This window comes from Poecilia mexicana, unplaced genomic scaffold (assembly GCF_051168715.1).
Source record: "Poecilia mexicana isolate PSO_F unplaced genomic scaffold, ASM5116871v1 scaffold_20, whole genome shotgun sequence".
In the NCBI taxonomy this organism is placed as follows: domain Eukaryota; kingdom Metazoa; phylum Chordata; class Actinopteri; order Cyprinodontiformes; family Poeciliidae; genus Poecilia; species Poecilia mexicana.
The window spans coordinates 17,243,490-17,258,582 of record NW_028263389.1 but is presented as its reverse complement, the minus strand read 5'-3'; the positions used below and the strand labels follow the sequence as shown (position 1 = coordinate 17,258,582).

The 15,093-nt window shown below is 39.4% G+C and overlaps 1 protein-coding gene across 1 annotated transcript in view; it reads right to left on the bottom strand.

The window, feature by feature from the left end:
• cdh19 (cadherin 19, type 2) overlaps nt 1-15,093 on the bottom strand; it is a 121,068-nt gene that overhangs the window by 13,346 nt on the left and 92,629 nt on the right. The window contains exons 5-11 of the mRNA XM_088001229.1: nt 14,497-14,872; nt 14,082-14,376; nt 12,618-12,737; nt 10,590-10,757; nt 8,578-8,768; nt 3,249-3,502; nt 1,708-1,844 (exon numbers count right to left, since the gene is read on the bottom strand). Of these exons, the coding sequence (XP_087857355.1) occupies nt 1,708-1,844; nt 3,249-3,502; nt 8,578-8,768; nt 10,590-10,757; nt 12,618-12,737; nt 14,082-14,376; nt 14,497-14,742 (1,411 nt within the window). The 5' untranslated portion in view covers nt 14,743-14,872. The remainder of the gene's footprint in view (nt 1-1,707; nt 1,845-3,248; nt 3,503-8,577; nt 8,769-10,589; nt 10,758-12,617; nt 12,738-14,081; nt 14,377-14,496; nt 14,873-15,093) is intronic.

Genomic DNA, 15,093 nt, shown 5'->3' with positions numbered 1-15,093 from the left:
TATTTCTGTTCTTTCTGCAATCTGACTAAGTTTGTGTTATTTTGCAAAGAATAGTCTGTCCAGCTGACTTCAGACAATCAAGTGATCTATGTTTACTTTGCATGGGAGGTTAAAGAACAAAAAAACTTTCCAGAAACAACACCATTGTGTGCTCTCTTTAAGGATGAGAAATATCACTGTTAGATTGTGCTTAGCAACCAGTTGTGCAATTTTTCAGAGAAACAATCCAAGCTTTTATTTCATATTTCAGACTTACTTGAAATATGAACTATAATTAATTTCTTAATGGATTGAAATGCGACAAATGGAAAGTTGAGAGGCACGCCAAAACTTTCCAGGTGCATCTTTCATAAACTCATGATTCATTCATGGACTGTTTGCATGTGAAAGAGTTTGCTAACAGTAGCATTATAGCATTAAGGTGTTATCTGTCTGTCTAAATTTCAATTGCAAAATTGTACATTTAAAGAAGAGAAGGTTCAGGCTCAAATCATCCGTCTTTCGAGAAACTTAATGGATGACTTGTTGTTTACAACTGAAACCAAAACTTGTTTACTGCATTAAGCCGTATACATATTGAGTGTAATAGGTCTGGAAAGCTCTTCAGAAATATTGTTTGTTTGTTGCTTCATACAAACAACAAAACCACATCAATAATTGCTACTTATGACTGGTACTACTGCTGTTTATCAAACCATCCAGCCTGGTTGAGTAATCGTTTGATCATCTAACTTCACTGCAAGGACTCCACAGGTACATCCACATGTCACTGTGCCATTTACAGTCACCATCAATCAAGCATTCCAGATGAAAAAACTGCATCTGTGTACAAAACAATAAAGAATTACAGTCCCATCTCAATAATTCAGAATATAATTTTTAACGTATTTCGCCCGACTGGAATATCTCACAGATATTTGCTTCTGTTAATACAGCATGGAGGTGATCAGGCTGAGTCTCTGCTGAAGAAGTCCAGCTTTCTTTAGAAGTGACCTTCAGCTCACCTGCTGGATCTGGGTTTATTCTTCTTCCAGCTGACAGTATTCAATCAAATCTCTGGGGTTTAGGTCTGGCCAGTTTGCTGAATTAAATCAGGATCTCCATAAGGCTTGTCAGCAGAAAGTATTGCAAGAGCTCCTGATAGACAGACACTAACTTTAAAATTGAGGTTATTTAACTTTTGGGGCATAGTTTTTCCTTCCACTCCACTTTCCACATTTATTTTTCAGTACTCTGCGAAAAACAAGCTTAACTCAATACATGAAGAGCCAGCAGTTTTCTCTTTAACTGATTTAATTGCTTAGGTCATAACATAATTTTGCATTCAATTTTGTTCTATTATTAGTCTGTTTGAAACAAGGAACTGAAGTTTGTTTTTTCACAATCTGAAGACAATCAGCAAAATTAAATCAACAGAAATCTTATTTGTAAAATGTAATCTATGTCACTGCTTTATTTTTAAAAAAATCAACTTACAATTAGAACTTTTCATTTCCATCTTAATTTATTAAGTTTTTACCTGTATACCAGTATTTACATTCACTCCAAAAGTAAAAAAAAAAAAAAAAAAAAAGAGCCATCTAGTTAGTAGTGACTTTCCTAAGCAGCAATAACGCTGGAACACATTGATTAGAGGCGTCAAACGGGAATAAAAATAAATGTGCCACGGCTCTATCAACAAGATCCAAATCAAGAAAACGTCCTTACTGGTTTCCTTGGCTTCAACGCTCATGTTGTGCCAGTCTGCAGTTTCTCGATCCAAAGCCTTAGCGATAGCTATGGTTCCATTGTTTGGGTCTATTTTGAAAGCGTTGGTGGCATCGGTCTTTTTGTCGATCGAGTATCTGGAGGAGAGAAATTCACAGAAATGGCACATTTAACACGGAAGGCTGGTTTCTGGGCAAAGAAGACGTCGCAAAACCACAGGGAAATTAATTAGACAAATTGCTCTTTTTTTTATCTTAGATATCCAGCAAAACAAGTGCACACACAAGCTAGTGAGAGAAAAGTGACAACAAAGTGGTGCAAGGACACAGCACCTTACTCTGATAACAGATTTGTTTATGCTTCCAGTCAATGTAAATTGATTTTCATTTTTAATTAGCAACCCTTGTTTTTCACGATGATATGTGTAACTGATGAGTAATTTATAAAACACAGAACAAACATTAAAAAAAATCATGGAATTTAACAGCATTTTGGAGGAGAATGGATGACAATTTTTCAGACTTTATTCCTTCATATAATGTTTTTAGTTGTATCCATCTCAAGTATTATGTATGATAATGCATTGCAAGAGGTTTTGATTTTTGAAATAATCTTGTTCAAATTTTAATTCCAGTGCATCCAAAGTATATGAATGCTCTATGTTACATCTGAGACAGACAGATATGAAAAGTCGGTTGCCCTGTCTATATCATAGTTGTCTAAATAATTGTTCACCATCTTCCAGTCATCACTATTGTGAGAGATTTTTTTATTTTATTTTTTTTCCTAGAGCATTGTCTTTAAAATCATCATACATTTAATTCTTACCTCACTTTAAGGTGACATCATTTCTGTGCACTAATTCAAAGGAGGTCTGGAGATGGCAAACTTAATCATATTTACTGGAACTCTGGAAACCCCTAAAATGTCAGCCTGAATTTATTAATCAATGAAACACTGTCACCGCAGGGACAATAATAGATGCTGCGCTGAGCATGATATGCAGCACCTGCCACTCTTAAGCTCTGCTGAGATGGACTACAGGCAGCGCTTGTACGGCTGTCTCCTCTGCAACGTGCCCCACTTGCAAATGACGGCAAATCTCAATTCCATATGCCACCTCGTACGGTGCTTTATTACATTTTGCACGTTCTCTGCGACGTCGCTTTGCGATAATACCGCCGCAATAGATAGAAAAGCCCGTGAGGTGCGAGAGAAAAAAAAAAAAAAAAAAAAAAAAGAAGAAATGTCATGATTTATTCAGGAGGGCTCATTTCCCACTAAAGTATTATGAGATAAATATGACCATGTTGTGGGTATCCAGAGATCAAGGAGGTAGAAATGGATGCAGCAAGCCAGTAAGGCTTTTTGAAATGGAATGATTTTTCACCCTGTGGAGGAAGCTGTCTCCAGGTGTTTCGGCATTGGGCGTCTAACCCGTCATTATCATGCCAGTTGTTGGATGCTGGATGGCAGATGCCCCCCCCCCCGCCCCCCTCCGACCCCCCCAGAGCCCCCAACCCCGTTCCTGCTCACACTACCTGATGGGATTCTTGACTGTGTCAGTGTCTCTGGCGCTAACGGTGCCAACCACTGTTCCCACTGCTGCATTCTCGGGAATCTTCCACTCGTAGAGCGCCGAGAGGAAGACAGGCGGCTCGTCGACATCCTCCACAAAAATCTTCAGCGTCGTCCTGTCGCTGAACTCATCCAGAGGCAAAAACCGAGTGTCTGGGTGGTTGTTAGCTGCCTCTGCCACCATCGTGTAGCGTCTCTTGGATTCATAGTCCAAAGGCTGTGAAACAATGAAAAAATAAAATAAAATAATAATAATAATAATCTAACATTTCACAACAACAATACAGCTCTTTATTTCTGATCAACTTTTCAATCAGGTTTCCCTGAGACTTGTGCTTCAGACAATTACTCCACTGGAAGTAAAACCTGTTTAATGATGTTCAGCAATTGCCAATGAGCTCCAAGCTGTGAGAACGCTCTTAAATAATGCTATGGTTTTGAAAAAAACATTAAGATGCGACTAATAGGAAAACAGCGGGCGAAACATTACCACGCGCTCAAAATGATTCCTAAACAAAGTCAATATTTATTTTCCATTTTATGGCATTTAAGTAGAAATCTCCTGCCTGTCGTGAAAAGCAAAAAATTACTTACAGTGTTTGTGCTGGAAAACAATTCTGACTCATTCTATGTTAATTGGAAAAAATATATATTTTATTTCCAACCATGTATGTGTAGTTACAGGATGACCAGACAAGGCGAGTCGCGTAGAAATAGTTGTACAGTTTAGAGTGTTTTAGGACATAATATCCTGTCTTTCACTAGCAACGTTTCCATTACAAACGTGCACAAATCTTTGTCTAGATTCAGCTAATGTAAACCCCCCCACAATTTTACCATTTTGATTTCTCCATTAATTAATCAAATTAATTGAAATCATACAAGAACAAGCTTGTCTCTGCTATAAGTCATTCAAAATCATGGCAAGCAGCTATGTATGCAACCTTTTGGGGAAATCATAGTTGACAATTTTACAGAAAAACTATGGATTTAACATGTTCTAATAACACACAACTTTTTATGAACTGCGCGATGCTGTGAGAGCTCTGGTGGAGGCAGCTGCACACTGTCCAGAAAACAAAACAACAAAAACAAACCACCGTTCTTCGACTACTACTTCCTGTTGTCTTCTTTGGCATTTTCGCCAGTAGTAGCATTTGGCTGTTGATCACCTGACTGGTATGATGTGAAAAAGTATTTTCATTGCAGTTTTGCGAAAGACATCTATTTCAATATGGCTGAAAAACCATAGCCAATTATCAATCCACTAAGATGGATTGATAATTTACTAGTACATGGGGGCATTTAGTTTTGCACATTAGGCCAGGTTGGTTTAGGTCGCTTTTTACCCTTATTTAATAAAGTTATCATTTTTTACTCCATCTTTTTTGTGATTTGAGCCTATTTGCCAGCATGACCTCTTTATTTTAAGCTTCCCTGGAGGGAAACATCGCAAAACACATGAAGTCAGTCTGTGAATTGTGTTTTCTACCTGCAAACAAAGTCACAGAGTCACTGCAGGAAAATATATGAGCAGTAATAGCCTGGTGTTTTCAAAGCTGGACTTAGCAGGAACATTTACCAGACACAGTAAAGATGGATGGTGAGAGCAGTGAAAAGAACTATACTGAAAGAAGAAAGTGTGCACACTCTTAAACTCCTTTATATTACTGAACTTTTACGAACACCTGCGTTTCAAAGACAAAAAATTCAGTAGTAAAAGCCAAGGTTTTCTTCTGCACCACTCTGTGACGACCATTTGTAAATTTCAGCAGAATGCGAGTTGTAAAGTGCAAGAGCAAAAATCTGGATGGTAAGTTTGCCTGAACTGACCCTTCACTAGATGGTATTATACTGTGCAACAATATAACAGCAACATAATAAAGACTGGACCGTTATACAGTAATAACTGTGAAAAGAAGACTGCTTTTTTGGATCACGCATGCAGATATATTTTCCACACTATTGTGACTTTATGTGGAAACAAAAATATTAGGGTTCCATATGCAAGTCATGTAAGTATTTGAGTTACTGCTAGTCAGGCTTAAAGCTGCAGTAAAGCTTGTTAAAACTATCATCATGTTGTGAGACATGAGACAAATGGAGGGAGAGACTCGGATTGTTTTGCAGATCTGAAATTACGTTTCAGCCCTGAAAAACACAGAACTCTGTACTGTTTTAAAGAAGTAATTGAAGCAGAAATTTGCAGTGTAGTAAACTAGAAGGATGTCTAATTTCTGAAACGCTGATCATATCCTTGAATCCACTGCAGAATAAATGTGTTTACAGCTGATGAAAGCTCCTAATTCTGTGATGCTGAAAAGTTTCAAATATATGAAGAAAATAACTCTAAACTTTTCAACCAGAACAAAAAAAAAAGACTACACTTAAATGTACCCACGGATCAGATTTGATTTTCTGCTGATCCATACAAAAACGTTACTCTAGCTTTCTAAATCTGATTAAAAATTAATTCTGATTGAGCCAGACTAGATCAGTCCGATCTGATTGTGGTGTTTACATGACGATCTTCTTACTACTGATTGGGCTATTAAGCTGATTATAGATAGTCCATGTAAACACAGCTAATGAGAAATGAATCACTGATGGAATGAAAACATCCTTCCCCAGATCTTTAAATACTCCACTGTCAATAAAGCATTTAGATCCTTAAAAGTATCTGAATTAAAGTTAGCTGAGAGATTCTCAGTACTGTGGGAAAATATGTGCAGACCTTCATTAGTACTGATTGCCCACCATAAAGCCCTTCAAAGAAATACCCGGGGGAAAATTGAATGCCTCTTACTCATTAAATATGAATGCATTTTTTTTTCTACTGTCTTAAACATTTCAAATGTGTCCAGTTGAATGAACACTTTTCAGCCAGACTTTGCTGCATTTCATCAGCTACAATGTGAAACGTCTTTGCTGGATCTTGGAGAAGTTTATAGGACGTTGTGGCGCTCCTGACAAGAGTGATGGAGTGAGAGTTTCCTGTTATGTCTCCTTTGAGCATTTACAAAATGTCTGTGGAGCACTAGTTCTTTATCATGATGGCAACATACAGTATCTAGGTCATTGGTGTGGGGATCGGCTGGTAGCAGCAGTAACCTACATGTGTTGGTCATCACAGGTTTTGAAAGAAGAGTCGCCAAGGCTAGAAACCGTCATGCAAATCCCTCCACTGGAAATAATAGAGACAAGGCTACCATAGGAACCTTCTTTACCTGTAACTGAAGGAATCTTACCACAAAGTTAAAACAAGTTAAAACTCCTATGTCAACAAAAATCCAGCCATAGAAAAGGGTGTGAGGGAAACACAGCCAACTCCAAATTGTGCATTTAGTACCGTTTGCTAAGAATCTGCATTTTCTTATGCTACAGTTCAAATATGAAAATAATCTGCCACACTGTCAGAGAAAACTTAGCATCATACAAATGCATAACAGTCACAGCTTCATGCTTTAGAGCCCTGATGAGATCAGTTCTGAATGATCAAAAGAAAACATAAAAGCTTTGGATTTTCTGGGATTTGGAAAGAAATATATTGTCTTGTCAAGTTTTTGACATACGCCCATTTTCAAAAATGAGAATGTTTTGGGAGCATGAAAATTATAGTATTCTGCTGCATCAAAATGTTTACTTAACTTTCGCAATGATGGCTTTTTTTATTTTTTACATTCGTTGTATTTACCGATCAATTAATCATCTGGAAATTTAATTTCAATGATCAATGAGTGGTTACACGTGGGCAGCAACTTGATCAGAAAGTAACTCAAGCTCGCAGTTTTACTGCATTTTCAAGCATCTGACATGGTGAGGTGAGCAACGCTTTAAGACGGTAAGAAATGTAGAAAAAACATAATGTTATTATTGATTCATTGCTGCGATATTGTAGTGGCAGGCCCAAAAAAATCTGTGACAACGTACCAGGTGATCAAATTTGGTATGAGTGTCAGATACACATATTGTGATGCCAAACCATTATTTTTCCAGGACAATATGTATTTCAACACCACTGGAATACAAAAAGGATAGTGTGACAGAGATATCAGAGAGCATCCTAGGGCAGATGTAATATAGGTGGTGTCACAGTTGCCTTCAAACCTAAACATAAGTTTTCAATTTTAACCCAATTGACACTTGTTTGAACAGTTCTGGAGGCATTACAGACCTTATGGCAGTCTAAATCCAGTGTAAAGGGCAACCAACTATTCAGTGAATTTACAGAATGTTTCTTTTTTCTTAAAGTCACAGTCACTTTCATGCAAAGAAAAATAAAAGAAGGAGTAAAACATATTTTCCATAGGAAGATAACTGGCATACTGTAAACATATATGTACAGCAAAGATACTTATTTCAACCATGAAACCATGAAAAAGAAATGCTATGACCACAGCTGATCTACGAGAGCAGGGCTTCCTTCCCCCAGTGGATTATAAGCCTGGCGGGCCACCAGGCTTTACTTGTGCCCCCACCAGGCTTAGCATTACTTAAAGTTTGTTTAAACTTTTGCATTTTTTTAAGACTATAGTTGGTGTTCAGATATTAATCTTCCCAATATTCCAATAACACATAATTATCAAGTGATCTTTTCAAATTTCCTGTCAGCTTTAAACATTTTTTTACTCAAAAACACAGCGGGCCACTGGATGAATGACTGCCGAGCGCCCCAACCACCTGGCAAGAGCAATTTAAGCACAGCAGATTAAGATAAGTAAACCTAGCCACTCAGATTTCAAGCAGTTATAAAAACAAAGCAGAATGTCATGAACAAGTTCAATATGTTTGTCTGTCATTTCACAAAGTAAAACTCATATTATGTAGATCAAACCATTATTTCTTGTAATTTTGATGTTTACAGGTTATAAAAACCCCAACCCAGTTTGAGAGAATTAGAATCCTGCAAAAAAAAAAAGTAAAAGATTGTGAACTCATGGCGCCGCACCCATATCAGCAAATAAACTCAAAACATCTGCTAAGGTTTCTTCAACCTCTAAGTGTTCTCTCTGTCTAGATCAACAAGCAGACCAAGCAATGCAGATGAGCTAACAGTTGCTATCAAAGCAGCCTGGGCTCCTGTTACACCTCAGCAGAACCACAGGCTGGTCACCTCCATGTCAGGCAGGAGTAAAAGGAGGACATATTTCACTCCATGTGTAACTAATCTATAAAATATATGAGTTTCCTTTATGAAATGAGTGGCAAAAAATCTGAAAGGTTTTCATTAGATAAAGTTCTTTTGAGATCTCTCTGTGAATGTAAAGCAAATTGCACATATACTGTATGTACCATGGCCAGAAGGATCACTCCTTCCTGTGTCACTGGGTCCGTTTCAATGTTAAAAGTGGAGCTTTCGTTCAGGTCATCTTCCAGGTGGTATGTCATTTTGGCGTTACTGCCAATGTCTCCATCTTCTGCCATGATTCTACCCACTGTGGTCCCAATGGCTGCATTTTCAGGCAAAGCAAAGGTGTACACATCTATGGAAAGAGGAGAAGTTTAGTGTTATTTAATGCCTTTGGAAGTGAAAGTCAGCATATAACGGATTGGCCACATTTTATCAAGTCACAACAACAAACTTCATTGTACTTTAAGGTTTTTGTAAGAATGTCCAAGACAAAATTGCACATGTGTGTGAAGATTAAAGAAAGTCATGCATAGTTTTCAGAAAATAGTGACACTACCAAGAGGTTCATAAAAACTCAGAAGAAACTGCAGTACATGTGGTTCTTGCCATAAGACTGGGCTTTATGAAAAACTGACAAAAAAGAATGTCATTGTTGAAAGTGAGGCCACACCATACATAGTGACATTTGCAATACTAGTATGTACAATGCACATGGAGCATTGCCTGTGCAAGATCTTCTAATATTGTGTCGTTTAAAAAGAATTAGTCGGAAGTTCAATTTGCAAAAATGCCTCAAGTCATGTAACGGATACAGCAAATATGGAAGAAGATGCTTTGGGCAGACAAGAAAAAACGTTACATTTCTAGCCTACATGCAAAACACGATGCGTGGAGAAATGATAAAACAGCCAGCTCACCTTGAACATTCTCATAGTGAAATACAGTGGTGGCAGCATTATTATCTGGGAATGCTTTTATCCAGCATATCACAGTTTATCACAGTTAACAGGAAGAGAGATGGAGCTTAAATGCAGAGCAATCCTAGAAAAAGACTTTGACAGGGATGCAGGTTCACTCTCCATCAGCACAACAGCAATAAGCTTACGGACAGAGCTACAACAGAATGATTTAGATCAAGGCTGTTGATGTATTAGAATGCCTTCATCCACATTAGAACCCTGTGGTCGTAACATGAAAAAGTAATAAAAGATCGCGGGGTATGAATGCTTTTGAAAGCTACTGTGAAATGCAACAAAGTATTTATCCAGCAACATATTGTTTACAGAAGGTGACTGCAAATTGTCAATAGCCAGAAAAGAGATTCTGCAGGTTTCTAAAGTGATATGAGAGACAGAACACTGAGGTAGATAGTCAATTTGTGTGAGTCCCAGATAAGTTGTGGCAAACCCCATATAATCCCAGCCTAACTCTAATAAGAAGATGAGAAAATCTGATTGTGTCTTCGAGCGGCTCCTTATTGAGAGACTGGCACTACTGGGAGCAACTCAACAGGCAACCAGCTGCTTCTGGGGTGGTGGAAAAATAGCCCTGCTGATAATAATTTGCAATTATGTGACAATGCAGAGGGCACAGTTCAAAGTGAAGTGCAGCCATCTAATATTAATGAGGCTTTTTTCACCAAACACAGAATCTGTGGGATACACCGGCGCCTGCTATGAATTGGGATGTGACATTAATAGTTAAAAGCTCAATCCTTGCCGGCTCTTTCCTGCAGAATTGATTTCTTCCCACTGCAGTCGTTTAGTAAGGTTTATCCCTGAGAAGGCTCAGTTTGTTTCCAAAGGTCATGACGAATGTCCTTTCATGTGTGAATGATTAAATCCAACCAGCATGTGGCACATGTACGCACGCACACGCAGATGTGTGCAGCTTTCCCCATCTCATCCTTTCGACTGTCTGCTTTTTAATTTTGGGCCGCCGGCTGAAAGCCACGACGTGCACAGTCAAACGCAGCGCCAGCAGCAACAGCCGCCCACCCGAACCAGAGGAGCGGGATCAAATAAATACCTGGTAGGTACAATATGAAACACTTCCTCGATGTCTGCAACACTTTGTACTCTTTCATTGATTACCAGACTTTTTTTTTTTTTTTGTACGTACGCATGTGGCCCTCAGAATTTCGCATCAGCCGCGAGTCGCGTGCGTGACTCACGTTGCTGAAATGTGGGCCCGTTGTCGTTCACGTCGGTCAGAGTAACGGTGACCGTGGTGGTGGAGGAGTAGCCGCCGCTGAGGCCCAGCATGTCCTTCACCTGCACCACCACCAGGTACTCCTCCCTGGCTTCACGGTTCATATCAGCCCAGGACGTCACAACGATTCCTGCAGCGCGGAGGGAGAAGAGATGGACAGAGTGGACGGAAAAAGTGAAGTATTTGGTTCATTAAGTGCATTTCTGTGGCTCGTACATATGTTTCGTTAAACTAAAGGTAAATAAACAAAGATTGCCCGAAGCAGTCCTTTGGAGAGCCATCCACAACAGTCATCAAGAATTTAATCAGCTAAAAAAATGAAATGTTAAGCGCTCTTTGAGATGGCTTAATGGTTCTTCTGTCTGGCCAGACTGGAGGCTGTGGCCAACAGTGAACTGAAGAACAATTTCAGAATTAGACTGAACCCATTGGTATCTTCAAGGCCATCCTTTCCATCAGTGTAAGCATGTAATTTTATGATAACGTGACATTAAACTTTACAAAAGCTAATCGGAAACCAAATATCCTCTGAGCTAACTGCTTCACTTTAAAACTCATCTGAACTGTTTAATGTTTGACACCAATGGATTAAATGCAATCAGTACTGAGTGAAAACATTGTTTTTTTTTTTTGTTTTTTTTTTCAAGAGAGTTTTAAACAAAGTCATAATGTTGATATACAAATTATTTTGGGCATTTGCATTAAGCAGAATTGCCTGATAAGTGATCACATATAGCACATCACTCAAATCCACCATGACATCTTTAAATGTTAAATTAAAAGATACTTATTTCTCACATCTGAAATCATCAACAAACCTAAAGACATGTAGACGTTTACAGTGAACTGCTGCCTACTGCTCTGCTTTCTTTAAAAAATATAACAATGGGCTCTGTTACAAGTCGCTTTTGTCCTCCCATGTACTGCATCAATTTGCATTTAAAATTTCTTCAGCGTCAATGATGCCCCCTTAAAGCTCTTCACAGCTCAGGTCAACATTGTGTGTGGGAAGTGCTGTGGCTGACCCCGGTATTAAAGCATGAATCCTGTATTCATGAAAACTTGTTGAATCACATTTTAGAGGAGGTCACTTGTACTGAAAGAGCATGAAAATTTGTCACCGTTCATGTTTGAAGATGAGAGAATGATTGAGTCTGGTCCTGTCAAAAGAGATCTGGAGGGGCATTTCAGCAAAGTCAAATATCTCTGAAAAGTGTATTTATTTTTATGATTAAATTCAAAATCTGAAAAAAAAAATCTTATATAGATTTATTAGAAATAGAGTGAAATATTTTAGCATATTTCAAGCAATAATTTTTGATCATTTTGATGACTTGGGCTTCTGAGTGCAAAGAAACATGTCATATTTTGATGCGAAAAGAGGTCTGTGGACCACCAACAGGCTGTCTGTTTTCTTATCTCATGTAAGATGACTGTGATGATTGTGACAGGCCTGATTCTGGAGGATTTAGCACAAGAACAGCAACAGCTGAAGCCCATTTCCTGATGACCTCTCCATATGGTGGCTCCTGAAGTCCTGACTCCAGCTACAGTCTATGCAGCATAGGTCTACGATCGATTTCTTGAGTAACTTTTGGCTCTACTCTCTTCGTTGCAGCATGCTGCAACAATTAGCATCCTTGCATACATCATTCTGTGGATCACCAAGCGTTCCTTCCAAATTCCTATAAATGCATCACTTCAAAACCTTTATGACTGCTGCTCCTGTCTGGGCAAAATTTTCTAGGACACTGTATCCTTCCACCAAGCTTTCCATTAATCTGCTACAATATATTTCTCTTCTAAAATATGGCCTGTTTAGCAATTATCTGAAAAATCCCAGCAATTAGTGAAACAAAAACCTTTTTTCCTGATAGTTTAAAGTTTTATTCTGAAAATTTGCCCTTCCTAATATCTTCATCCTTTTAGGCTTAATTTCTAGAAACAGAGGAAGGATTCGGACACACAGCGTGTCGGTTCAGTGCCGTACCCGTCTTTGGCTGCACAGAGAAGTAGGGCTCCCCCTGCAGGATGGAGTAGATCAGCTTCGCGTTGTTGCCAAACATGGGATCATCCGCATCTGTGGCTGTCACCTGGGCCACCGTGGTCCCTGTGGGGGGCAGGGAGCGGATTGCACAGTCAGAGTACACTCAGGCAGCAGTTCCAGTCGACAGGGAAATAAAGTGATTATGCCACAGTCCCGCAGGGTCTGTCTGTCTGACTCAGGAGGTGGAGGGGGAGGCAGTGGAAATGGAAAAAGCGGAGAGCAGAGCGAGTCTGAGGGAGAGTTAGTGGAGGGATGTTGACAAAAGAGAGAAGGGAGTGGTGGGGGGGGGGGGGGGTCGCGCTGGCCTTTCACAATATAGAGCAGGTGTGCGTGACAACCTTTCCAGCCCTGTGGGGACATCTCTCTATCCTATTGCCCCAGGTTTTCTCTCCTTGATTCAGTTTTATTTCACTATCTTTCACACTTGCCACCTCTCTCTGAGCTGACCATATCCTTGCCCTCACCTTGGTTTCTAAGATATCTTGCTCATGCCTGCTCTCTGTCTCATTCTTTCTTCCATGTGAGTGGTCTGTCTTTCATTCACAGGCGCGGCTTTACCGCCGCGTTTCCTATTTTCGGCTGCCCTCGCTTCAACCTTCCCCTTTCACTTTCCCTCTCTGAGTCAAATTCATTGTGATTTATTACGGATTGGGGGGTATTATGCAGCAGAATCAGATTACATACAAAATGAAATGGTAATGTTTTTTTTTTTGTTTTTTTTTCTCGCATGAAAGTGCAATGGTTATAATAAGCTTATTTAAGAAATCTATCAATAAAAGCATCCAAGCTGTGATAGAAAATCCAATACTTTTAACTTCCGGAAAGGGGGACGGGCGGATAACAGACGCTCCTATGCTTCTTTGTTCATGGTCTTCACTTGGGATTTCATTTAAGACAGTTTTCCTTTTATCTCAGAACTAAAAGGTTGGATCAACCTCGTTACAGTAAACATACCAGTAAATGGAAAATTCATGAAACACACAAACCTGTACTGCTTTATAGTTTGGAAATATACTGGTTATCTTTCTCTTTCTTCCTGGATGTAGACACAGAACCTGAAAACAAGCTGGACTCATTATTTTTAACTGAAACGCACTCAGGACTCTTCTTTGAGTTAAGAATCTAATTATATCTCACTGTTTTATTTTCCTTCGCTCTTTGGTTCAATTTGGGCAACAACTGTTGGGTGTTTTCTGGTACAGCTCTTTGCCAAAACTTTCAGTCCTTCCACATTTTTTTCATTTTTTACCACAAACATTTCTTTGCGTTGATCTATCACATAAAAGCTCAAAAGAAAATCTCTAATTGAAACAGTTGAATATATCTTTCAAGACACTGAATCATTTGAATAAAATAAGTTACTTTCATCTTACATCACCTCAGAACAACAGCAAAGACGATACATACCCACTGGACTCATCTCAGGGATGCTGGAGACATAAGGTTCGTTCAGGAACTGCGGAGCGTTGTCGTTGATGTCCTGCACTTTGATTATGAACTCAGACTGGGGCTCCACTGGCTCCTCGGTCCTTGTGTTTATAGCCTGGGCCTGAAGGACATAGAAGGCCTTTTTCTCGCGGTCCAGCTTCTTCAGAGTCCAGATTTCTCCAGAATTCTCGTCTATCTTGAACACGTCTCCAGCACCTTCTCCTGATAATACGTACTTGATAGTAAAACTGCCTCGATCAGAGTCAGATTTGACCTACAGAGAAGGAAGAAAGGAAGGTATAGGGAGACTTTTTCTGAGGAAAATGATAAACATGTGTTTTCAAAGGGAATAACCATGTCAAGGACATGGCGGGCGTTCAGTTTGAAGCATCACCTGGCCAATAATTTGAGAAGTCGGATCTTCCTCCTGGACAAACAGCTGCTTCCAAATCCAGCCCCTCTTTTGGCGATGGTGCAGAACAGTGGAGCCCCGGGCCAGCTGTTGGCCTTCCAGACCCTGAGTATCTCTTATATCACTCAGTAACCCGCCGGGAATCATAGAAAACACTGTCACCACAGCCAGCACCCCCGGGGTGCTCATTTTTACTGTCCGTGCATGCATTTCCTCTCCAGCTCCCATGGTCAAACAACGATAGGAAAGAAGGGGGTTGTTGTGTGTGTCGGTAATCCTCTATTCGCCAGCGCTGTCGATCACAATCTTGACAGTGCTGCATCCCATCTTCCGATATAGTTTGTACGCAGGTTCATAACTGAAATAACAGGTCACAATTAAATTAAACCTGCTAAATGAATGACTTCAGTTTGTGCACAAAATTTCTGTTGAATGGAAGCACATTCTTTTCAGCAAAGCTGCATGATTAGGAAATTTTTTCCACTTTGTCAAATCAAACTTTTAGTCAATGTCGCCTGAACAGCATTCAATGTTCGTACTAATTCACACAAAATGACCCACTCACAGCTACATTATAAC